Source organism: Apus apus, chromosome 7 (assembly GCF_020740795.1).
Source record: "Apus apus isolate bApuApu2 chromosome 7, bApuApu2.pri.cur, whole genome shotgun sequence".
In the NCBI taxonomy this organism is placed as follows: domain Eukaryota; kingdom Metazoa; phylum Chordata; class Aves; order Apodiformes; family Apodidae; genus Apus; species Apus apus.
In genome coordinates this window covers 1209886-1235613 of record NC_067288.1, presented here as the reverse complement: position 1 = coordinate 1235613, position 25728 = coordinate 1209886, and the positions used below count along the sequence as shown (strand labels likewise).

At 45.2% G+C, this 25728-nt stretch overlaps 1 protein-coding gene across 3 annotated transcripts in view; it reads left to right on the top strand.

Annotated features, from left to right (window-relative positions):
* Window positions 1-25728, top strand: part of PLA2G4A (phospholipase A2 group IVA) — a 76367-nt gene that overhangs the window by 18348 nt on the left and 32291 nt on the right. For 2 of the 3 annotated variants that reach the window (XM_051625428.1, XM_051625430.1), the window contains exons 2-7: window positions 1275-1370; window positions 1529-1666; window positions 8300-8381; window positions 20229-20377; window positions 22786-22899; window positions 25182-25219. In XM_051625428.1, the coding sequence (XP_051481388.1) occupies window positions 1634-1666; window positions 8300-8381; window positions 20229-20377; window positions 22786-22899; window positions 25182-25219 (416 nt within the window). In that variant the 5' untranslated portion in view covers window positions 1275-1370; window positions 1529-1633. Of the gene's footprint in view, window positions 1-1274; window positions 1371-1528; window positions 1667-8299; window positions 8382-20228; window positions 20378-22785; window positions 22900-25181; window positions 25220-25728 lie in introns of those variants that run through there. The other variant, XM_051625431.1, reaches the window with a different exon arrangement.

Below are 25728 nucleotides of genomic sequence, written 5' to 3'. Positions count from 1 at the left end.
TCCAAGCCTCATCCAACCTGGCCTTGAACACTTCCAGGGATGGGGCAGCCACAGCTTCCCTGAGCAACCTGGGCCAGGGTCTCACCACCCTCACACTAAAGAATTTCCTCCTAATATCTAACCAAATCTCTCCTTTTTCAGCTTACAACCATTCTCCCTCATTCTGTCCCTCCCTGCCCTTGTCCCAAGTCCCTCCCCGGCTTTCCTGGAGCCCCTTCAGGCACTGGAAGGTGCTCTAAGGTCTCCCTGGAGCCTTCTCTTCTCCAGGCTGAACACCCCAACTCTCTCAGCCTGTCCTCATAGCAGAGCTGCTCCAGCTCTCAGATCATCTTTGTGGCCTCCTCTGGACTTTCTCTAGGAGCTCCACGTCCCCCTTCTGTTGGGGGCTCCAGAATTGGATACAGCACTCTGGGTGGGGTCTCATGAGTGCAGAGTAGAGGGGCAGAATCCACTCCCTGGCCCTGGTGGCCACACTTCTTTTGATGCAGCCCAGGACACAGTTGGTTTCTGGGCTCCACCGCATAGTCCCGGCTCATGTTGAGCTTCTCATTCACCATCACCCTGAAGTCCTTTTCCTCTGGATTGTTTTCAATCCATTCTTTCCTCAGCTTGTATTTGTGCTTGGGATTGCCCCAACCCAGCTGCAGGACCCTGCACTTGGCCTTATTGAACTTCATGCAGTCTGCATGAGCCCACCTCTCCAGCCTGTCCAGGTCCCTCTGTATGACATCCCTTCCCTCCAGCATGTCGACCTCACCACACACTTTGGTGTCACCAGCCAGCTCCCTGAGGGTGCACTCAGTGCCACTGTCCATGTTGCTGGCAGAGATGTTAAACAGCACTGCTCCCAGTACTGACCCTTGGGGAAAACTACTTGTCACAGGACTCCATCTGGACATTGAGCTGTTGACCACCACTCTTTGAGGGCTGATGAAAATAGATAAACATGGTCTGCAGCGAGTTGTTGACTGTTGTGCTTGTGCTCTCCAACTGGCTTTTCATTTCTAAAGTTTATGTCCCTTAGTGTGAGTGCCTCACACCTTGTGCAGAGAGGAGGGTACAAAGAGGAACTTCACACCTGTCCTGACCATATGAGCATCTCAGTATAGAAGCAAAGCATGGGAACCAAGAATTTGTCACAACAGTAAAGAAGCTATTAACTAAACACTGATTTCATTGTTTTTTTAAACTAGGATTGTAATGCATGGGAGCATGTGTGTTTGAATGTATGTAATGGATAAATACAGTTGCTCTGTTTTTTTGTTTATCTGTAGAGCTGTTAGAAGCACTTGGATGAGTGGAATTCCGGGTATTTGGTCCGTGATCTTAGCCTGAGGCAGAGGAAATAATAAGAAATTTCTGTGGTTCAGGTAAGTCAATATCTATACCTCCATATCTTATGTGACATTAAGTTCTTGGTAAACAAATGAATTCTGAGAACCTTCCTGAAGTGAAGGAACTAATTTGCTCTGGTATGTTTTAAAAGGAACATAGGAATGCTAATTATATTCTTTTCTTTATTTAATAGTTAAAGGATCTGACATACTGAATTCTGCTTTGAAAACCGGGGAAGCTTCTTCTGTGCAGAACTGACCCACATCTGAGAGCTGTCTTGAATAAAAATTGAGGCAAAATGTCTGTCATTGACCCTTATCAGCACATTGTGGTAAGGAGCTTTGACTCTTCTACATATGCCCTTGTGTGCAGTATGTACTGTCTAGTGTCATGTATCCTCTCACAAGTTGCTGTAAACAGGCACACAGCATGGGAGGTATCCTTCATTCCTTGGAGAAATACTAAACCTGGTTAGTGCAGGGCTTGCCAGAAACTTGCTGGAAGGAAATCAGAAGATCTAAGTTAGCTTTTCCAGAGTGTGTCATGGCTTTGGCTGTGGATGCTCTGGTGTCAGTCAAAATGGAAGGTGAGCTCCTTGCAGCCTCGTGGCACATGTCACAGGGTGTCCTGCTAAAGAACTTGCCCATTTGCTGACTATTTCATGCAAGCTTTTCCACACGCTGATTGTCAAACTGAGCTGTATCCTACAAAAATAACATCAGGTGTCTAACTTCCTCCCTTACCATTCACCTTTTTTTTGGTACCATTCTAGTTACCAAGTAACTTCCTCCTTTTCCTCAGTGTGGATAAAGTTGACAGTTTTGGATATTTAGATGTTAAACTGCTGTGTATCAGCAGTGTTGATTCAGAGAGAATCTTCAGAGCACAGCCAGCAGCCTCCAGGTATCAGTGATCTGTGCTGCCAGCAGCTCCTGCTGCATCCCTTGGGTCAGCCAGCAAAGGCCTGTGGTTGCAGCCAGCCAGCTGATCTCCCTGAACTGGCAGCCAAACACTTCCGTGCCAAGGAGGAGCTCTCTGCTCCCAGAGCTGGCCTAAGGGAAGGCCACAACCATGGGAGCACAACACTTCTAAGTGGAGAAGCAGGAGAAGGGAAGTGGGAGCAGAGCTGCCCTTGGTATGACAAGCCCGTGGGGTGGCTCAGCAGTTTGTTGAACGCTGGCTTTTGGCTGTAGTGCTCACATGTATCTTTACTTGAGTGACTTTCCAAAGTAAACACTGAAATTGCAATTCCTGCTCAGGCTGAACTCCTGAAACAAGCTGGGCATGTTCATATCAAGGGCTTCCTAACAGTCCCAGAATCTCACGGCAGGAGAAGTGGTATGTACTCAGAGATAGTTACCGTATACTTGTCGTAATGTTGAACTTCTACTTTGCTAAAAATACAGCCTGTGCTTCCTTGAAATGATCTCTTATCACTTCTGTGGTTTCTGCCCCACGCAGTCACATCCTTTACATGAGTTTGCAGCCAGCAGATGTCAAACTTGGGTTTTACTCACGCTGTAGTTCTGAGCACGCTGCTGTAAGGACAAAGTGCAGGTTGATTTAACAGTGTCAAATACACTGACTTCCTCCTCTCTGCATCGGTGCCCTCTCCTGGATGGAATGCTTGATGTGATCTGTCTCTTTATGAAAGAGGTCTCTGAGGCACCCAGTTGTGTTTCACTCAATCATTCACATAATAGAACTTTTTTGATACCCATAGATGCACCATAGCAAACAAAACGAGTCTTAAAAGTATATTTGGTCACAGCCTGCTGGCAGTGCTCAACTGCTGCTGTAGGCACGTTGCTGCTGCAGGAAGAGCACTTAATGCAAGAGCTGATCCTATAATTGCTTGAAAAGTTAATGGAAATCTTGGAAATTCCTTAATTCAAAAATTGAAACTGTGTGGAAACTGCTGTTGCAGTTTAGAGCAGTCAAGGACAGCAGGCTTCTACCAGTGCAAAAATACTGAATTTTTAGTGACTTTTGACATTAAAAGACTCCAAAGAATTCTGCATTGTCCAGAAGTCCTTCTGTTAACTAGTATGTGTTTTCCAATCTCTTTATTTTTCTTTTTTCTCATTTTATGGGAGACTGAGGAATACAGTAAGGCATTCACAGAGCTACTGCAGGTACAGACAGTGCCTGACTGCACCAAAAATGCATTCAGGTTGAGAAAGTAAAGAATTAAGATGCGTAATGCGTCTTCAGTTACCCTGATATAGGGGAGAAATATTGTAACAGTGGGAAAAATCACTTCAAGATAAAACTGTGTGTATGCACAAATGTTTGTCTTCATTTATAATAATCTGTGAGATGAGAGCATGGACTTCAGGAAAGCTGTTACTTAAGAAAGCAGGCAAACATTTTCATTTGTCCAGCCCTGTTGTCAGCTCAAGTGTCCTTAATATTAAGGAAGTAAAAGGAATAAATTCTTATTACACAACCTGTCTATACCAGAGTTTCCTGATGGCTGTTTCGTGTGCAGGTGTATCTCCTGATTGAGTTACATTTTGTGACTCAGCATTTTGGAATATGTAAAGTTTGACTTTCAAGCCCTGGCTTTCTCATGAAGTGTGGAAAGTTGGTAGGTAGAACCTGGTTGTGTTACAGGAAGTCTTGGCATCTTGTGCTGGTTCCCAGTCCCATAGTGGGAAGGTAAATATTGATACAAATGCAGTGATGTGGAAAAGAGAGGAAATCAGATGGTTAGGGAAAATATTCTGTGAGGGGAAAAAAGTGGGAGAGGACCAAAGGAGGCAGGAGGAGAAGCTGGAAGAGATGGAAAGCTGTGGTATGTGAACAGGAGGTATTGTACCATGGTTGTGCAGGATATGTGGAAAAGATGGAACCAGCAAAGAGTGAATACTGTCCACAGGAGATGCCATAATTCAGAAGGCTCATGTTCAGAGAAGAATATTTTCCTCCTTTTCTAGATTTCTGGAGAAAGAGGAAGCGATGTGAAAGCCACATGTAAAGCTAGGTCACTTTGGATGATAGGATTGAGGGGTTTGAGTTACTGGTGAGCTTCTGAAACCTGTAACCTGCCTTACATTTTTGAAGGTATGCAGGTGTTGCCCCATTCAGTGTTGCAACTTCCAAGGGAAGGATATATCATGGTCTGTTTTTCAGAAGTTGGCAATGTACAGATCTTTATCAAGACTTCAGGTGAACACAGGTCACTTCAGAAAATGCAGCTTAGTCATCTAAAATAGCAAGGCTTGGATTTATAAAGGTATTTAGAGTCAATACATTTATTGAAGTATTTTCTGGGGGCATCTCACTTGTTTAGAACTCGGTCTTTCCAAAACTAACTAAAAAATGCTTTGGAAAGTTGTGCTGGGTGTTGGTATGGCCGTTTAGCCCCCTTAATACCCTTAGAAACTGGATCCTAATTGGAAATGTGCCTTCATTTCCAATTGCTCTTAAGTTGCATGAAAAAAGTTTACTTTGAGGTAAGAGATGATTTAGACTTTTAAGCTTCCTGTTATCTCTGTGTATTTTAATTTTATTTTTTTTTTACTTAGAGTGAGATTGTTTGTTTTAGTACCATTCTGTTGCAGATTTCTTCCAAGCATGTGATTATGGCCAAGTATTAATAACTATAATTATAAAAGCATTGGTGTATTATTTTGGATGAGGAATAGGGAAAGAAGAGAATGTTCTTTTGTTTGCCAGACCTCACCTTCATTTCAGAAGGTACCAGATCTGAAACCAGGCTTTACTTTCTTGGCAGAACAGTAGCTGGAATGAGGGGGTTTGCTGTTGAAGGCAATGAAAAGCAGTATTAGCAACCCAGTTATTGCCTTACAACAGAGAGTGATGCTGATCTCTGTACTGCTGATATGAGAACACGTCAACAAGGGGTGTTTTGCCCTTGTTTTGATGCAGGCATTTTATTGAGGTGTGTGAGCGTCATGCGTGGGGCTAGGAGATGCCAGAAAATAACTTGACAGCAGTGCTTGCAGTATCCCTGTTTTGTGGCCAGGATTCTGGGGCACCAGAATTGCATGTTCCAGCTGAGAACTCACTGCAGCACACACATGTCTTGTACTTTTAACTTAATTATAACTCCATCCTCCTCTTTGTTGCTAAATCTTCGCTCATCTCTGATTCGTGGTCTCTGGTGAGAACAGGCTCTTTCTTAACAGCTGAGAATAAGGAGGAGGGTGGTGTGTTTGCACTTTGGGCTGTTTCACTTAATTATAAGGTTCTATCTGATGAAGGAATGACACCAGTCAGTGAGTGAGGTTAGGGGCTGGCACTGCCTGATGAAACCCACACTTCAGCCATCCAGTGTGTGTGCGAAGGTGGCACACGCTGGTGAAGCTGTTGTGAGCTCTTTCAAGAAGCAAGGTGAAAACAAGAGGCAGTGAGGGTGGTTGTTTTCTGCAGATTCACAGCTTGTGAGCATTCCTGAGCCAGGGTGAAGGACAGAGCTGGGTGTTCACAGTGGTACCAGCTGGTTCCAGGTACCTGCTAAAGTTCCTGTTTGCCCTGCACTGATGGAAAACCCCGGGTGTTTTCTGCCATCTGGCAGAGGCAGAAGTTTGTTCAGAGAGAAGTCCCATCCCCCTTCCCCTTCATCCATCCACTCTTGGAAGCTGCGATGCAGGAGGTGATGGATGTCACAGTTGCCATGGCTGTGTCTCCCTCAGCACACAGCAGGCTGTTAGAGATGTTGCTGCTGAACAACTTGGGGTTCCCCCACGTCAGCCCTTCCTGTTGGGATTGATACCTTGGAGGTGAGGTAACAGTCCTGGCTGGGAGAATCAACTGGAGTCTGGATTCCATTTTTACTGGTGAGCCATTTGCTGTGTAAGGAGGGTTTGAGTGCACCACTGGTGGGGTGCAGTTTATGTTGCCATGGTTCCCCCCTGCCTGCTTGCTTCTTCTGTGAGCCAGACAGCTCCTACAGCTTACAGGGAACAATTACAGGGCTGAAATGTCCTGCTGGGCAGACGATCATGAAAGAAGCCTCCAGCAGTGGTCACAACATGTGGGTGATCACAGCCCCCAAGACGATGCAGCAAGTCAGTGGCTAGGTCAGCTGGTGTCTGCAGTGAAGTCATACCTTTGGTGGCCCAGTGGGTGTTTCTCCTGGGTGCTTTGCCATGCTGAGGGGGCTGTGCCTTGGCAGACCTTGGCACTGCAGACTGGTGGGCGAGTATGTTGGCATCACTTGCATGGTTTTTTAATGCATACTGACTCAACTCTTACTTAAGCATTCACCAGCCACTTCTGCTGTCTTTACAAGATGTTTTTTGGCTTTTTTTTTCTTTTTTTTTGAGAAAATTATATATAACCTATAAGAAACTGTCTAATTTTTTTTTTGTTTATTTGTAGTGGAGTGATCCAGTTTGGTTCTGTTCTCTGGTTGCGTGCTGTGGATGTGAAATGATGAGGCTTGGCTGAAGCAGCCAGTTCTGAAATAGTTATGAGAACCACCTGAAGGCCCTTAGAAGGCCCAGCAGTAGCTGGGCTGGAGGCATGTGCCACTGTTGAAAAACTAAGACACGTGTGGATTAAAGGGTTTTGGTGGCTTATCTGTTTGTTCCTTTAAAAAAGGATGTTTTTTTTAAAAAAGGAAGTAATCAGGTGAATAAGTGTGTTCCATGTCAAAGGTATTGTCTGTCATTTTAAATTAATGTCAATGGATTTTCTGATCCTGGTACTTCCCCCTTTTCCTTCTGATTGCAATATGTTGTAAGACCTTTACTGTTTGGCTGGTTGTTTTGGTCCTAGTGACTGATAGGCGGTGTTTATTCCAGTGTATTTCCCAAGGTAAATGGGGGTGAGGAAAGAGTGGCAAGTATTTCTATTTAGAAATGGAAACCTGAGGTGGGGCTGTGTCACAGTGTGTGGTAGGTGACAGTTTGAGGTCCAACAGGGGCTTTGCTTTAGGTACAGCAGCTGGAGCTGCAGGAGCCTGTTGGAGCTTGGACCTGCTGCCCGTTGCAGAGCTGAGATGTGGGGTGGTCCCTCCTGCTGCCCACACCACTGGTGAGTCAGTGTCTAGGCACTGTGGGCAGCCAGACAGCTGGAGTGTCCTAAGCGTGGCTTGGAGATAGCCCTGTGGATGGAAGTGCTGAGAGGCAAAGGTGTGAGGCTCTGACACCCAAAACAGAGCAACAAGCTTGTGCTGTGTCCCTGCAGAGCCAGTGTTGCTGCCTTGCAGTGTGCAAGGGTGGTATTCAGTAGGTTGGTCATATTTATGGCTACGTAGACAAAGTAAAAATAGAAGTGAGTTCCAGACCTCTCTTCATGAAGGTTTTTACTTGTCTTTGTTAATTTCAGGCCTTTTCCTGCTTCCGTCTTTGGTTCAGGCCAGACCTGTCCTGAGAAAGGCAGCTCCTGCTGCGTGCTTGAGCTTGGCAGGCAATGGGGAGCACCAGAAACTGCATGAAGCTTGGTGGCTGTTGTAACAGCTGGCTTGTCACCTTCCCTCTGCTGTCCTAGGTACCCTTGCACTTTGAATGTGGATCATCACTGAAAGGATATATATTCCATGCCTTCCTAACGCGCTCCCTGGCGTGTGGTTTGCATGTATTTGGTCCAGAATGTGTACTTGGAAATAATTGCACCCATTCTTTTCACTGGGAGAAGGGAATCACACTGTAAAATTAGCCCCTTTTTGATTTTTTCTTCCTTACTGCAGCAAGCTGTCCCTGACTGACTAAATGCCTTCAAGCAGGTTCTGTGGAGAAGGAGGAGTGTTGTTCACTGAGATTAGTAGGTGTGGCTGCAGGAAAATCAGGCAACCCTGCTATAAGGTCTGACCTTTCCGTAAAGCTACAGGGCGCAGTTCAGCTTTAAGATGCTCTATCCAGTATGAGTTTCACTTACATTTTGCCCGGGTGATTTCTCTCTCTGTTTGTTTTTTGTTTTTGGCAAAATGAAACCTGTTTCGATAGGTGGTTTTCAGTTCTGGAGCTTAATCATCTCTAACTCTGACTTTCAGGTGGAGCACCAGTACTCACACATATTCACTGTGACAGTAAGGAAAGCCACAAATGTGACCAAAGGAGCCCTTGGTGACATGCGTGAGTATTTCTTTTTCTCCTTTGCCTCCTTCTTCTAGGAGACTGTTGCCGTAGGCAGGGGGAGATGACACACCGAGCTTGTCATGCCTTCAATAGTGGGCTGGTGGTTTTGGGGTTGGTTTTCTCTTGTCTTACTTGTTAAAGCTAGGGCAGTGTACCCATTGCATTGCTCACTCACTCAGAAAGCAGATTTGCTGCTCCTTCTTTCCATCGATCCAGAAAAGCTGGGTGAGTTGTAAACAATTTGCCTACAAGCAACACCTACACTGAGCTTTTTAGCTCGGTCGGAAGGGCTGCTCTGAGAGTAGTGAAACTGGCAATTTCTGTCTCTGTCTCTTCAAAAGGCTGTGGTTTGTTGGTGGGAACACATAAAAAGAAAGAAGCCCAGAGCTCTGCTGAGTCAAGGCAGTCAGAAGAAAAGAAAAAACTAACAATCCAAAGCAGATAAGCAGCTCTGCTGGTGAAGAGCTGTATAAGACACCAGCGCTTCTTCCCCTTTCTGTTGAGCCTCCGGGCTTGGCAGCTGAACAGGAAACTAGCAGGAAGAGTGACCCGTGAAAACTCCTGTCTGCTCTTAAGGAGGGAAGAGGGAGAAATAATGTGTTGGCTGAATCTGTAAAAAGAACATTCCCACTTCCTTGGTGATGACTGTTTTGCTGTCAGGTCGTCTCTCCTGTTCCCTGGCACTGGGTGGCCTGAGAGCATGGGCTGGGGAGACGTGGGGTCCCTTGCTCCTGCTCTCTGGTCAGGCTTTTGGATATGTTGTTGTTTCTCTCCCAGTATGGCCCTGGAAACAGGTTTCAGGTGCAAGTAAAGCAGCTGCTCTGGCACACAGCTTTGCTTAACAGTTTTTTTTATAATTAGTGTCACCTGTTACTAAACTGGAGGTGTAGGTGGAAGGGACAGTTGGGAGGGGAAGGTTCAAGAGCACTAAGTTTAAGGGGAGATCGGGGAGCTTAGGAGAAGGAACTGGGAATCTAACACTACTGTGAGGTGAAGGAAAGGAGCACATGGAGAAGATGGAGTGGGTTGTTAGCCTGGTGCCCTCTGAGAGGGTGTTTAGGTAAGGAGACCCTAGGAATAGTGCTGTAAGGAGCAGAAGGGGCCTGCAGGTTTGCAGAGGTAAGAGGGTGGGTGGGTTAAATGCAAAGATGTAGGTTCTTGGGCATGAGACAGTGTGGGGAACACGGGGAGGAGGAAGGAGGGTTGAAATGGGGACCCTATTCTATGATATTAAAGGGAGTATGGAAAGGGTGAAGAAAGCCAGAAGACTATGGTGTGCTTTTTTGGGGGATTTTTCCTTCAGGGCAAGTATGGTCCTGTATTATAAATTCCAAATCCCCATCAATATAATTGGTTTTTTTTCCAGACAAAACACTTACCTTACTGACTCATCAAAACCAAAAAGCTCTTTGGGAAGAACTTCTTATTTTGATAAAACCTGACTAGAACTATGCTCAAGGGCCTCTGAAACCTGCTTGGTTTCCTGTCTGAAGCAGCTACAAGTGTTCTGTAGCCTGAGGCACCTGCACTCTGGAGTATCTCTGAGTGAGCTTCCAAGATTCCAGGGGGTTGTTCTTGGAGTCCTGGCAAATCCCCAAAGTGAAAAAATTGAAAGTGAATTGCTCTGTTTTCATTTTGGGCTGGAAGCTGCTTGATTGAATCAGTATTCCTGTGCAATACTTCAGAAAGATGCGTTGAGCTGTGAGCAGTGGAGGGCCTTCAGGTGATGATGCCAGCCAATATGTGTAACTTCTTTTCATCTGATTTCCCAAACTGTAACTGATGCCTTGGTTGGGGTGGGGACCCGAGTGTTGCTCTCCCACTACCAAGCTGTTTACTCCTCAGGCGGGTTTCTCAAAATTTATTCTGGTGTTGTTGCTCTGCTTGGTGTAGACAGTGACTGCTGTGTGGGCAAGGGAGGTAATTTTGAATGGTGGTGGTGATGGAGGTCCTGAGGAACCTAAGAGATGTGTTATGAAGTTTTGCTTTGCTTCTTTTTTTTCCCTGTCAGTCTTTGGAAGACTTTCTGGAATAGCTGGGAGAGGTCTGAGTAAATCTTAAGTTTCTTAAATATGTGCAAGTGCTTAGAGTTCTGATGTTTGTGAGCTATTTTTCACCTTATGGATGGGAGGTCTGCCTCTACTCAGGGAGTCTTGGATTGGAAGGTCTAGTGCTCCTGGTGCCCCAGCTCTCTGGGTGGGCATGGAGGGCCTGACTTGTCTGGCACAGTTTCCCACCCCTCTATCTCCTCAAGCCTAGCCTGAGGAGATGTGCAGTGTTTTGAGCAAGCTGTTACAGATTTCTCGAGCTCCTCAGTACTGGAGAGTGGTTGTGTCATCCTTGAAACTAGGTAAGAGGTGCCCACTGTAACTTTCCCAGGCCATGTGTTGCCCCCAGTGAAGAGCTGACACACAGCACTGCTGGCTCAGGGCATATTTTTAGCACCCTGAAGCTGGAGCTAGGATAACTTCCAGTCCTCTGGTTTTATTTGATTTGGCTGGGATTTCCCTTTGTCTCTGTAAGCTTTAACATATTTGTAGAGTGATCTGACAAAGACAAGCAATCACATCTGACTGGGGGTCACACCAGGATCTGAGCAGCTGAGCTTCAGGAGCTTGTTTTGTTTGTCACTGATAAAGCACCCAAAAATAAATGAAAATGGCAATAATTGCATCACAGACATTTCCCATGCAAGTGCTTTCCTTAGAGGAAGGAGGTCAGTCAGCTTACATCAGTTTGTCACTCTGTGGGTGTGGGGGGAGATGAGCAAGGAGAATTACTGTCAGAATGCCTGACCCAGGACGCTGGGGGGAGAAAAGAGAGAGTTTAGAGAGCAGCCTCCCTCTTTCCCAGGAGTTCATTCAGGTCCCTTCCCATTTCAGGTACCTGCCCATTTACTGTGGCCTTCCTACTTGCTTTACTGATTTCACTAGCTGTTAGGTTGTGGTGTCCCTTTCCAGGTGTCTCACACACCAGATTCTGTCCTATCAACACCCAGTCATTGCAGATCTGTCTTCACCAAAGATTTAACTCTAGTTTAGTGACTGCTGCTTTAATAGATGGGCTTGATTCTTCTGAATCAGTCTCCTGACAGGCTGGACCATTTATGAGCTGAGCTACCACAGCCCATGTGGGGTGGCCTGACCTTGGCTGGCTACCAGGGGCCCACAGGGCTTGCACCATCCCTCCTCCTCCATCAGCAGGAGGGGGGGGTGGAGAAAAACAGGGTGAAAAGGTCGAGATGAGGACAGGGAGATCAATTACCTATTCCTGCTACAGGCAAAACAGACTCAGCATAAGGAATTACTTTGATTTATTGCCAGTTAATTGGAACTGAGCAGGATAGTAAGAAATAAAACTGAAACCACCTCCACCTCCCTTCTTCCCTTGCTCAACTTCACTCCTGACACTTATACATCCCTCCAAGCCATGCAAGGGGATGGGGAACTGAAGTTGCAGTCTGTTCATAATATGTTTTCTCTGCTGCTCCTTATTCCTCATGCTTTTCCCTGTCTCCAGCGTGTGGTCCCTCCCACGGCAAAAAGTCCCTCCTCACCTTCTCCAACGTGGGTCCTTCCCATGGCCTGCAGTCCTTCAAGAACTGCTCCAGTATGGGTCCTTTCCATAGGGTACAGTCCTTCAGGAACATGCTGTTCCAGTGTGGGTCTTCCACAGGCCACATTTCCTGCCAAAAAATCTGCTTCTGTGTGGGCTGCAGGTTCCTTCAGGGCACATCTAGCTGCTCCAGCATGGGGTCTTCCATAGGCTGCAGTGTGGAGCTCTGCTCCATCATGGTCCTCCAGGGGCTGCAGGGGGACAACCTACATCACGATGAGGGAATCTCTGCTCCCTGCCTGGAACACCTCATCCCCCTCCTTCACTGGTGTGGTGTCTGCAGAGTAGTTTCCCATTTTCTCCTTCTTCTCTCACAGCAGCTGCAAGGTGTTTTTACCCATAAAATACATTATGATGGAGGTGCCACCAGGGTCACCAATGGGCTCAGCCTTGGCCAGCAGCTTGGAGCCACCTAGGACAGGCTCCATCTGATATTGGGACATCTTCTGGTATCTCCTGACAGAAGCCTCCCCTGCAGCCCCCCTACCCACCCTGCTGCTCAAAACCTGCCAGATAAACCCAACATAAGATGGAATATCTAAAAATCTGCTTGCTTTTGGTGAGGAATTAATTACCTTAATTGCTTCGCTTTCTGCTGGTCCCAGGGGTCAAGAGACGTTGTCAAATCACTTCTTTGCCTGGAGCTTTTGGAAAAAGCCTTGAGAGTGTTCATAGAGTAGATGTTGCCTTTTGGATCGAGTCCAGATATTGTACCACACTGCAGAGCCTCTTACTACCAGGACAAGACCAGAATCCCAAACTGCATCATTCTGGAAGAGAAATGCTTGCAAACTGTGGTTCTTTTTGCCATAGGATCTGTCCCTTTCTAGGTTTTCTGGGCGCCTGGTGGAAAACTGGACCAGAAGAAGCATTTTAAAATTGTCTTCCATCTTTAAAAGTCTACTTTACATACACTGGCTTTCAAGGCAGCTGGTATCATCTACAAAGGAAACAATTTGACTCTGCTTCATGATCACTAATCTTGCTTAATCCTATTTTGGATCTGCAGCTTTTACTTCCTTCATCTACTTTGGGTGTTACGATATCGAACAGTGACATTCTGGGCATTTTAAGGGAAAAGTCTTTTCCTAGAACCATTTAATGTTTGGATACCTGGTGGCACTAGTACTCATTTTCTACCCCAGTTTCTGTCCACCCAGTTGGAATTAAGGATGTGACTTGTTTCTCTGAGCAGCCCAAGAGCAGCTGAAAGGGCAGGATTGGAGTTGTGCTCCAAGCCTTGCTTGGCTCAGAGCAGGGCCACAGCAGCTCTGTCAGGACTAACCCATCCCTTGGCCGCTCTTGCAGCTGGCAGGGCTACAGGAGACTTGATGTAACTGTTGGGGTGTCATCAGATAACGCTCTGCCTGCAAGGCCCTGAAGCAGGACCTGAGTTTTGCAAGGAGCTTCAAGAGGAAAACAAACCAAACTCCTCCCCATTTCCAACCTAACAACTTGGAAAAAGTAGGTCAGAGTTGGCCAATCTTCCATGTCCTCCAAGCCGTGTGCGCGGATCTTCAAGTGGCTGGGAGCTGCAAGATGCACCTCAGAGCAATGCAGAGAAGTGCTGGAGGCATCTTGGTGGAAGGAGGTAGAAATAGTCCCATTTGGACCCATGCTGCTCCATCCTTGCTATGTGGTTCCTGAGGCAGGGACTGTTTCTGTAAAATGCTGATGAAAGCCTGGTGTCCTCCTAGAGGAGGGCTCTCCTGTTGCTCCGATACTCTCTCCTTTTGTTCCACTTGTCCTCTGTAATAACTTCACTTCTTCCTGCTTGCTTTTTCCCCTCTCATCCTCCTTCCCAGGGAGGGCCTTAAAGTTGTGTTAGTGTTGGGCTAATGCCTGATCCTAAGGGAGAACCAGGAAGAGCAACAGTCAGTTACAAAGGAGAAGTATGACCAGGGTAGCATGTCATACTTCCCTCTGATCCTCTCCCAGCACTCAGCTACCTTCAGGAAGGATCTCCCTGAGCTGGATCTTCTTCTGATGTAATCAGTAGCCCCCATTGACTTTCTCTTGCATAAACTTGACTGGTTTTCCTTGAATCCATGTATGTCTTCTCATCCAGGGCTCCTGTGATAAGGAGTTCTGCATGTTGCTTTCTACTGCAAGGTGAGGGCTTTTAATTTGTTTGGAAAATGTTTATTTGTTTTTTAAAGTGTGATTTGAAGTGTGCTCTGGTTACTGTCTCAGACTTTGCAGGATGGTGGCCGAACATCAGTTCTTACAAAGAATTTGAGGTGTTAATTGATGTGTTTCTGGCTGAAGGTGTTCTGGGACTAGGATGCAGCCAGCCTGAGCCCCTGCTGAGCTATGGTTCTGCCCAGTTAGGACAGCTCCAGGTTTTTAAACTGTTCCTGACAACTGTTGGATTTAGAAAGTCAAAGGAAGAACCTCTTCCCACTCAGAAGCCTGGAGGCTGTACCTCAACAGTGCAGTAAATCAAGCCCTTGGGCTGCTGGTGGAGAACCAAAACCTCCTGGTACTAAACACAGCTCCAGTGTCAGCTTGTTCTGTGGCTTTGGAAAAAACCTCTGCCAACTTACATTTGCATTCACAGACTTTATGCCAGGCTTGGAATAATCTATACTCCATCAGCTAACATCAATCTGGAATAAAAGTCATATTGTGGGTTTTGAGTAACTTACCAGGAATGTGATGATGTGCCTCAACCTCCTCCAGCCCAGATCCACGCTGCCCAGACCTGGCATCCCCACGGAGCCTCAGTCACAGCCCAGCTGGGCAGCTGCGCCACCGCTGCTGCTGCTGCCTGGGGTGGAGGGGTGGGACATTGCACAAGGTTAACACTGGAAAGCTTGGCAGAAATAGGCATTGACATTCATTTCAAAAAAACCCTTAGATTCTGGTACCCCACTAGAAAAATGGGTTTTTCTCTGGGCTATTGCAAGCTGATGTTTTGGTCACTTCAGTTCCTTCCTTTCCTCAAGTAACACTGGAGATGAAAAGCACATGCAATAAATTCACTAATAACCTCTTAGAAACGTGGTGCCCAATTCCAGGATTTCTCATAGCATAGCTGCTGCTTTGGAAGCTGCCTGACTTGTAGTCACCTTCTGCTCATGAAATCCTGTGCTGCAACCTCCCCTTGCCAAAATCCCTCTGGAAGATGAAGGCCAAAAGCTTTGGCATTCCCCCGTGTACCTGAAAGGCAGCAAATAACCTGGGACCCCTTGCTGGAAACCTCTGTGTGTTCTCCTGGCTATTTTAGGTTCTCTGTGACCTTCTCCAGACTCCTAGTAGTACTCCTGTATTACAGCTAGACTATGGATTTGTCTGCTTGGAGTCTCCCAGAAGTATCTGCTCCATAGAAGTGGGAGGTCTGAATTCATGGCAGCTGCAGCTGTGCTCCTCTGTGAAAATGGAAATTCAGAGCAAATAGAGAACAAAAGTGGGGCCCTGTTGCTCTGAGCTGCTGTGGTGCTCGGTGGTGTTGAGAGGAGGGCTCCTGGTGGTGTGGCTGTGGTAGCTTTTAGTGCACAGATTACCTCAGAGGGGGAGGAGATGCTTTTCTGGGGGGACCTTGGGCTCTGCCTTTTCTCTATTCCTCCTTGATGCTGAATTAATGTATCAACTACTGGTGCCTGCATTCTCCAGAACACGGGAGGCATCTTTTTTGAGCCCCTTGTGTTAGTTTGTCCTGTCACTAATGTGCAGCAAAGCAAGGGTGAGCCACATCTCTTGATACATTTGTTAATATGCTGTTTGGGAAACAGGAATGACTTGTAAATTACTAGTATTGGACAATTATTGATAAGTGCTGTTTTTAAGCATTCCCTCTTTTAAAAACTGGAAAATCACATTACACTGGGGAAAAAAAACATGGTTTTAAAAATTCATTATGTTTTCACCTGACTGTGGCAGAGAGACCAAGTCGTATTTTCACATCACTGTGAAGCATATTGTCCAGTGAGCCCCATAAAATTCAGTGTTTGAATAAAAATTCAGACATGATTTTGAAATGCACATCGAAACTGTGTATTAATAAATGAATGTCACTCATGCCAGGCTGGCTCATAGGAGAGAGCTGGAGCAGCTCTGCTCTGGAGCCAGGCTGGGAGAGTTGGGGTGTTCAGCCTGGAGAAGAGAAGGCTCCAGGGAGACCTTAGAGCACCTTCCAGTGCCTGAAGGGGCTCCAAGAAAGCTGGGGAGGGACTTGGGACAAGGGCTTGGAGTGAGAGGACAAGGAGTAGTAGCTTAAAACTGGAAGAGGGGAGATTCTGTAGTTTGTATGTCTTTTGCACTATTGAAATAATTGAAATTGGAATGACTGAAATATAAATGATGTGTCTGAAATGTTAATGATATTAATATGAAGACCTGCTGACAGTCATCTCGCCAAATTAGTAGTGTGAGAGCAAGTGGTTTCCAGTCATTGGAGAGAATTTTACAGGTTTCTTTAACAGACAGATTGCTTAAAGGGTTACTCATTTTTAATGTGAAAATGATGGATCCTAATTAGTGTCCGTTGTGTGTTTCACTTCATGATTCATAGTGTAGTTCAGACATAGAATTCTATAGCAATTACTTAACCAGGAGGGTTCACCAAATGAGGAAAAGTCATCGAATCCTCACTTCCTACCTCAGCCATTTCTTAAGCCCACAGTGTGTTTGAAAGTAATGGTTTAGATGCTGACTCTGCTTTTGTTGTTGGGTGTCTGTCTGCAGCCCCTGGAGATCTGGTGGGTGCTGTAAATCTCACAAGAGGATTATTATGAACCTTGATAATTCATCTAGCTAGAAGCTGCTAATTCCAGGACCCTCTGGTAGTTCCATGGCCATGGATGCTGAGAGTCTGGATCTTATTTTGTAATATAAAGGTGGGGTTTTCCCACTTGCACCTAATTGTCAGTTTGCATTAGCCCACAAGTTATGGAGGAGTCATGCTGGAATCCTTGCGTAAAGAACAGCCTGGAGCCCAGCTGAGCTGTGCTGACACTTGGTTTGCTGCAGAAGTGGCCTCAGGAAGAGGTACAAATTCTTACCTGTTCCTCCTCTTGATGGGCCCGTGGCTGGCGTTTCAAACAGGCTTCTCAAATAAAGGGGCAGTGACACTGGTGTCTCCACACAAATGGACTGTCTTTTCTTGTGGTGATTACACATGCCAAACATCAGCTTCTGACCCATAAACCATTTCATAAAGATTCTTCTTTTTACAACCCAAACACAGATAACAACAGTAATCAAGCCACTTTTCACTTGGGTTTCCAGCGAGCTGTTGAAAAACCACAGCTGGCAGATCAGCTGGCAGTGACCTGGATGGACAGCAATAAATACATCCCTGTAAAAGGATACATGTTTATTTATCTGTCTGTGCATGGAACTTGAATGTTTTGAAATGCATGAAGTGAGTACTTTTGTGTCACTTGCCAGATTGCCAGTCAGCAGTTTTTTGCCCCCACTACATCCTAAAGAGTAAGATTTTGATTCATTCAGTGTAGCTTACAGCAGTGTCTTCATCAGAGCAGATGGTCTTCCAAGTATTTTTCTGAAGAAGGAAGTTAGAAAAGAGTAGATTTTTCATTTTCTTAATTGAAAATAGCACAAAATAAACTTTCCAACATGAAAGGGCAGATGATTAACTCTTTGCCTCTGGTTAAGAAAGATAATAAAGGCAGGGAGAGAGGAGGCGGTTTGGCAGTGCTGGGCTACAAAGACTGATATATTATTTTATTAATGTGGTTTTTTAAAAGTTTTCTGTGCCTTGGGTTTAGTTTCTGTTTCAACACTTCCTTGGGGTTGGCCTGACAGGAAGGCAGTAACAGCATCTCTGTGGCAGTTGTGCCCTGGAATGGAGTTTTTGCTTCAAATGCAGGTAGGGAACCATTTGCTTTGGTGTTGAAGAAGGGGAAAAAAACTGGAGTTTTGGAACTTTTAGCTAGAGCTGGTTACATAATCACATAAAAACTGAACAGAAAGGGAAGCACTGTGCCCAGAACACTGGTCAGCACCCCTGTTTTGGTTAAAAACCAAGCTTCTGTAGGCAAGTTCAGTCCCTTGGCAGAGCAGGTCTGTGGTGTTTATTGCCAAAGTAGCGCTCAATGTCCAGACTTAGCAGCTGAGATTGTGTCACTGCTGATTTTGGTAGTTATCTTGTTTAGCTGCAAGAGGCCTTGATTCCCTTCTTCCTGGCACACTTCTGTGTAGTAATTCAGGAGAGCTAATGTATTCAGTAGAAGCTGGCAAACAGTTATATCTGCCAGGGAAAAAACAGACTTAAAAAACACTTGGGGATTGGTCCCTCTTTTCCCCCGAGTTTAGGTAGGAGACAAGATCAGACACAAATTCTCAGGAGCTAATAAAGATTGCTATTTAAAGGCTTTCCTCATTGATTCCCAACTTTAAATAGCTGCTCACTAATTGTGCAGGTAGCAGTGTGCCAAATTTTAGGCCTACAGATATGGAACACAGTGTGAAACTCCTTCAGAAGTTCAGGGGGGAGGGGGGTTGTAGCAGTACAAGGAAACTCTCACTCAGTGAAGTCTTTGAATCAGAAAAGTTATTTACAAACAGAATTTTAACTCTGGGATCTTGGGTCTAGGAGGAGGTTTCTTGACTGTCCTCAAAGTTTCCCTAGCTAGAGGAGTATTTAATTAAAAGCTTGACCCTTGTGTGTTGTTCTGCATCTCCAGAGATATCTGAAGTGCTTTGTGGGTCAGTTCAGTTCAGAAGCTGTGTTAGGCTGGGCTGGTGTTCTCCACTGGAATTGCTGGGAGGCCATGTAATTGAGTTTTTGTAGAATCCTGGTATCTCAGACTGGTTTGGGTTGGAAGGGATGTTAAAGATCAACCAGTTCCAAACTCCCTGCATGGGCTAGAACACCTCCCACTAGACCAGGTTGCTGAAAGCCCTGAATTTTGATTCTGTTGTGCCCTGGTACAAATACAGAGTGGTTTCAAAAAGGTTGTTGTTGTTGTAATTTGGTAGGTTTTTCCCCCAAAAGATGATCGATTCCCATCTGAAAGCATCAGACTTCTTTGTTTTGCTCTTTTCCTTGTCTTCCCAGCTGAAATGACCACATGATGGTTCTGGGCCTCAGCAATCCCACTGACAATGTTCTATTGACAACCAGGAGACTCTCAAATAATTTGTTGAAAAAAGGGTCTTTAGACTTCAAGTGTGTACTAGGAGGAATGTGCAGACCTGCTTTACCTAGTAATAGGTTTCAAGTTGTTTCAAAAAGAGACCTTCAAGAGAAGGATTCTTGTTCATGGTGGGTATTGTATCTGCTTGAGAATGTTGCACTAAAGCAGAGGGCAAACTTTGAGGAGAGGATGGATGCTGGAAGGATGTGTGTGTTTTACCACAAGTGGCTTTTCCTGGTGACCAAAGACACAGAAAGAACTTCCCATGCTCCCCTGTGAAGCACCTGGGCAGTGTTTTAGAGAAATCTGTAACAGACTGGATCAGCCTTGGCCCAATTTGACAGAAAAACAACTTGTTGGAAAGAGAAACCTCATTAAAAAATGACATGCTCTAACCGGTTGCAGTGGTAGGATTTTCAAGGCTGCCAAGATGCATTCTTTGCTCTCAGCAGTGGCTATTCTTAGACTCTTCAGATGAGTTTTGTCAAGGTGTGTTCTCCTCCCACTGATGGTTCTGATTAGCTGCAATTGGCACGTTTCTAGATCTTCAGTTTCTGTACTGCAGAGTTATTTTTTGGGTACACTGTGTAAGTAGGGTCTGGGTTCTCTGGTGGTCTCCACAAAGCTCTGATGATTGCAGTGGCTTCAGACCTGACCAGCTCTCCTCTGAGAGAGCAGTTTAGCAGTACAGAAGTGGCTTTGCCCTCTTTCCTTTATGATTGCCAAAGCAGCAAAGGTGACAGAGGATCCCAAACTGTACCAAAAGTGTACATCTTTCCAATAAACTTGAGGCAGTGCCCTTCTGGTTGCTCAAGGCTTTTCTCCTCCCCCCCTTAAAGCATGATGTCTGTTTCTTTTTGGGAGATGGTTAATATCATAGAATCATAGAATCCTAGGGGTTGAAAGGGACCTCGAAAGATCATCTAGTCCAACCCCCCTGCCAGAGCAGGGTCACTGTATCATATCACTGTATCATTCTTGTCATTAAGTCAATCTTGTCATGTAGTTTATGTAGTTGAATATTTTTCTGCCATAGACCATGAGGTGATTCTCTGGTTTCACATAGCTGTGTTGCTCGTTAGAAGCCCAAGTTTTGTCTAACTCGAACGTTGGTGTTGCTCCCTAGTTGACACTCCAGATCCCTACGTGGAGCTGTTCATCCCGTCTGCTCCAGACTGCAGGAAGAGAACCAAACATTTCAATAATGATGTGAATCCCGTGTGGAACGAGACCTTTGAGTTCATCTTGGACCCCAACCAAGAGAATGTTCTTGAGGTAAATCATGTGGCTGAGCTGCAGCTGTGAAAGTGGAAGTTGTACCATGTCTGGAAGACGAAAGGAACAGTTGCCTGGACATGGATGGCATCTGCTGTCTCAAGATTTCAACTTTTTAAACCATTAAGGCTGGTTTTTGCCTTCAGGCGTGGGTTTAACCGGGAGGTGTTGGATGAAATGTGTGATTCAAGGAGTAGCCTTGAGAGTCACAGTGAGATCTGCCTCCGAGTCATCTCTTGGACTGCTCCTGAGGGCTGGTAGCTTGCTGTTCTTCATATCAGCCACAAATTGTGTTCTCCCTGCTTCCTACTCTGATTCAGCTATTATGGACAGTGAGTAGCTGGGGTTAAAGTCAAGTCTGTGCCCATGGTTCTGCTTTCTTCTCTAGGCCTGGAGCCAAGGGATGGGTAGCCCCCCAGTGCTGTGTTGGGTGCTCTCATTCCATGTGCAGGCTTGTTGACTAAGCCACCCTGAAGTCTTGTTGTGTTAAACCTTTCCAGGTTGTGTACAGAAGGTGAGTGTAAAGTGTAACTGTTTTATGACTGAGCATAGGAAACATTTGAGGGTATCTGGAGTCCTTTGTTAGCTTGATGCTTCATAGGGGATGGCCCTAAGGTGAAACTTTCTGGTCCAAGCTTACTGAGCTTCAGTTTGATTTGGCCAGCTTTCTGCTGAGCAGTACCCATCATCTCTTGAGGCTAAACTGTTCCAGAGCTGAACACTGGGTTGGGCTTCCTTCAAGGCTCTCTGCCCTCCTGCAGAACTGTGTTCCTGGAGGTTCTACAGCTGGGGGAGGAAGAATCCCATTAGCAGCTCAATGGAGCATGAAGAGCTACCATCTGCATCCTGCACAAGAGACACTAATGCCAGGGAATTCACAGTAACTCATGGCAGCTTTGCAGAAAGCAGGTCACTGCTCAGGTGCCACAGTCACCTGAGCTGGTTCTTACTAGATGTTTTGGTTTAGACATGCAAACTGGCCACAGGAAACTTGAGAAAAGTTGGAAATCTCTAAAGTAGTTCTTGCTTTCTAATAACAAATGAGTCAAATAGGTATCAGGAATTAGAGGAGTGGGGTTGTTCTGGCTTGGCTTCTTCATGAGAAAGCATTTGTCAAAGTAGGATGAAGGAAAGAAGAACTTGGGTTCATCATCTGTGTTGCAGTGTGGGAAACACAAATGGTTTCAGTTCTGTCTGATAAAGGCTTTGGATTCTAACAGAAGTCTTGGGGCAGAGAATTTTACTTGTCTCCTTGCAGATCCTGTACTTTTTTGAGTTGAGCTGCAGGAGCTACAGCTGGCTACAGTTGATCTTCCAAAGATGAGCAGAATGGTAAACTGAGAAATAGCAGTAACAGTTAAAATACAGTTTTACTGGCATTGTATAAAGACTGGGTCAGGTTCTGCAGGTACACTGGGGCACCTTCCCCAGTAATGCATGGATTTGTTGAGTAATAATGAGCTCTGTCCTAAAATAAGGTTCATCATTTCAAAGGGCTGCTTGTGGCACAGGATGAAGAAGATTCTTAAGAGCTGAGAAGAGGCTGAACCCTGATGTAGCAACTAGTTACTCAGGTTGATTGTATCTTGATTCCCTTTGTTTTACGCAAAGGATACGGTCCAAGCCACAAAGATAGGATATTTTAGAGGATGCAGTTCCACCAAATGGAACAAAAATCAGAAGCCAAATGAGTTTGGAGAACTCACTTAACAGAAACCACGTAAACGGTGATTTGAAATTCTTTCTGAACATCTTACTTGAGAACTTGGGAGGCTGCCACTGAGAAAAAGACTGCTCGGTGGAGACCCACCTGGGCTGGAGCAGAAGCCTGGAACGGTGCTCCGTGGTATTCACATTTGGGGATAGGACCACGTGTTGAAAAGGTATATGCTCTGACATGGAGAACATGAGAAGAGACTTGAATTGCTGGCTGGGTACAGAGGAAAGCTTGGAGTGCTGCACCTTCTGCCAGATCATTGCTCTAAAAATCCTGGTCTGCAGATACAGGCCTGGGATGTTTGGATTCTGACTTCACTTGCATGGGGATTATTTTTTTTTACCATACCACGTTTAAAGCTACATTAGTTGCTCCACAGAGAGGTTTTACTAGTGGGAAATTTGAAGTAATTCTGTAGTGTAGATGTATGATTTTTAGTTGTTGTGTCTGCTTAGAGAGATGGTGATGTTGACTGATAAAGGTGCTCAGATGAGAAATGTTTTGTAAGTGATGGTGCAGCTGGATGGCTGGAAGGTGCCACCTACACCATGGGTGAGCTTCATCTGTTCAGAGCAACCTGTCTGTTGGCACTGGGTGCTGGCTGGGCTGGGTTAGGCCTGTTCCTTTGTTACATTTAGGCATATGGAATTAAAGAGTTGTATCAAAATGAACACCTATGTGTCTTTTCTAGGTTACTTTGATGGATGCCAACTACGTTATGGATGAGACTCTTGGCACATCCACCTTTCCTATATCTTCTCTGAAACTGGGTGAGAAGAAGGAGATCCAGTTGACTTTCAATGATGTAAGTTTCGACACTCTTTTGTGATGATGTGTTTCACTTTCAATAAAGGACTGGTTTAATACAGCCCTAGTTTCATGCAATAATGCATTACTGTAAACACCCTTAAAAATACCAAGAGCAAAGTCCCTTTAACCACATCTGCAAACCAGATGGAGTCAGTTTGACAGGGATTGTCTTCCTGCACAGTGATTCCTGGAAGTTGTTGTTAATCTAAGTGTAATTGAGCATGTTCTGCATGTAATAAAATATCATCACTTATTAGAGCAACATTTTACAGGCCATTCTGAACATAATTCAATGCTTGTAGTCATATCCATCACCCTGGTTGTCTCTAGATGTATATATATGAGATGAATTTACTGTATGTAAAAACACACTCTGCATGTCTGTTGTTGGGCTGTGGTTTGTTACCTGATCAGAGGCCTTGATTTGTGGCTGCTCTTCTGGTTTCCATGTGAAAGAACTTCACAAGTGTGGCTACAGCAAGTCACTGATTAAGGCCTGTTTACTGGAAATTGGAGAGTTTCAGATGTAAGATCTGGCATTTAATTAGACATAACCTTAGGGCAGTTGGAATTTTTACCCCCATTTATTTATTTATTTTTAAGTTCCTGCCTTTTTTTTTTTTTTTTTTAACTTTCTGTGTGTTTGCTTCACAAAGTGCTTTAGTAACTTGGGTATCCAGAGCGTGGGCTGACTGGAGATGTCTGTCTCTGCCAGGCATGAGGTGAGGTAGGGAGGAAGAGTTGATCAACGTGTTTTGAAGATACAATTTACAAAGCTCTTGCCAATAATGGAAGGCCTTGCCACCTTACAGACACTTTAACTTCTCATCAGTGCTCAGCAAAACTTGGTAGAGAACATAGGGGAGAAAAAAAAATCAGTGGAAAAAGCCAAATAGACCCTTGAAGTTGATTAGCAGATAGGAAGGGAGCATCAAGTCAGGCTGAGCCCAGTGTGTGTTCCTGAGCTTCCAGAGGCAGTCTGCATGAGGCATAGGAAGTGGCACACTGTTCCCTGTTGGAATGTTGCTCTTCAAGGTTTCATTTCATAAACAATTAGATACATTTTTTCAGCCATTGGGTCGCTGCCTGGTTTCTGAAGTGCTTTCTAAATTAGGATATCAAGTGCTGGGATAATGTAATTGCTACCCTGTCTCTGAAGTGTTTCCCTAATTGACTCTGCTCTGTTTCTGCATCTTCTCCAGTTGTTACTTCTTTCCCTTTTCTTTCTCGCCTATTCCTTATCCCCATTAGTGCTCCACCTCAGGTACAATTCCCATTCCAGAGGGCTGGAGTGGAGTGCCAGGCTTTACCTGGGCCCTGGAAGGCTGGAGGGAGCTTACTGCTTCCATATCCTTACCTTCTGGGTGTGTCAGGCAGAGGTTCAACCCCTGAGGCATTGCAACTCTGTTCCCAGTGATCACCTCCTATGGATGAGGAGGACAATCCGTTCACAGCTGGAGGCAGAGGGAGCAGGACACTGCTGTGCATCTCAGGGCTGCACTGGTGGCCCTTGGTGTGCAAGACCTCAGGGAAGTGAAAGTGCCTGTCCCTTCTCTTTGGCTTCTGGCAATCTCCTCCCCTTGCGTTTTGCCTAATAAATGCAACTGGGGTTTGGACCAACTTTTTGTAACCTTTTGCCTGCAGGGAACCACTTCAAGTCCCTCGTCAAAGAAGTAGAGGAAATGTGGTCTGCAGGTGAAGTCATTATGTAGTGACACTGATTCATTAGTTCACATCTTTCAGAAACTCGTAAGCAGTCACTCTTGCTGAGGGGTAACTGAGTTGTCTTTAACTGTGGAAAGACAGGACACAGAGCAGCTGGTCCCTTACAAGGCTTTGTTTCAGATACAAGCTGAGTCTGAAGTTTATCCAGTGAGCTGGGAAGCCAGTGGCAGGCAGGCTGTGGCTGGCAGGAGAAACAAAGGGTCATGAAGGTGTGAAGACAAGCAGATCCCTTCAGGCCAGAGATGAACAGCACTGTCAAAAAAGGATTGTCTGCAGAAGAAAGCCAAGGCACTGGGATCCCATGAGTGAAAGGCAGGACCTAGCAGCATTTTCTGCTGAAGTCAGTGCTGGGAGTGTATTTTGGAATCACATATTGTGTGCTTTTAAAAGAAAAAAGGTTCATAGAAAAGAAAATCCTCCATGTTTTTCAGAAATGTCCCCCTTTTTTAAGAAAAGTTATTAAAAGTAATAGTTGGTTTCTGTTCCAGGCCTGTTTGTGGGTTTATTCCCTTCTATAAGTGGTGTAACCATGTTTAATTATTTCTTGTTTAGGTTACAGAAATGACTTTGGAATTGTCTCTTGAAGTATGGTAAGTGTCTCACACTTATTTTTTAAGTGGAATATGTATTAGCAGCAAAGGGAGTTCTTATTTTACTCTGCTTAGAATTTTCTTAAAGATACATCAGGTCAAGTATTGTAAAGTCAGGAGGCTTTCAAACTGCAGGTTATTTCCACATTGCAATTCTAACACTGACTGAAACACCATCAGTTGTAGGAAATGTCTCCAGGAACAAGGCCATCATATGTGATTTCCTGAGTTAGGTGCTTTCCTTTTCAAGGGCTTTTTCTCTAATAAATTCCTTGATTCTGGAAACTGCTAGACATTCCCCAGGGATAATTTCTTCTTAAAAGGTTTTTTAAAAATCTGAGGAATTATCGTCTGTGCCTAAATAGATGCATTTCACCATTGTATGCTTCTCATAAGGGACTCTTAGAAGTGCTTGTAATTAACATGGCAAAGCATCCACAAACATTTTCAGCCCATCCTTGTAAATACAGGAATTTGGGTGGGGTGGGTACCAGGACACACCAGTACAC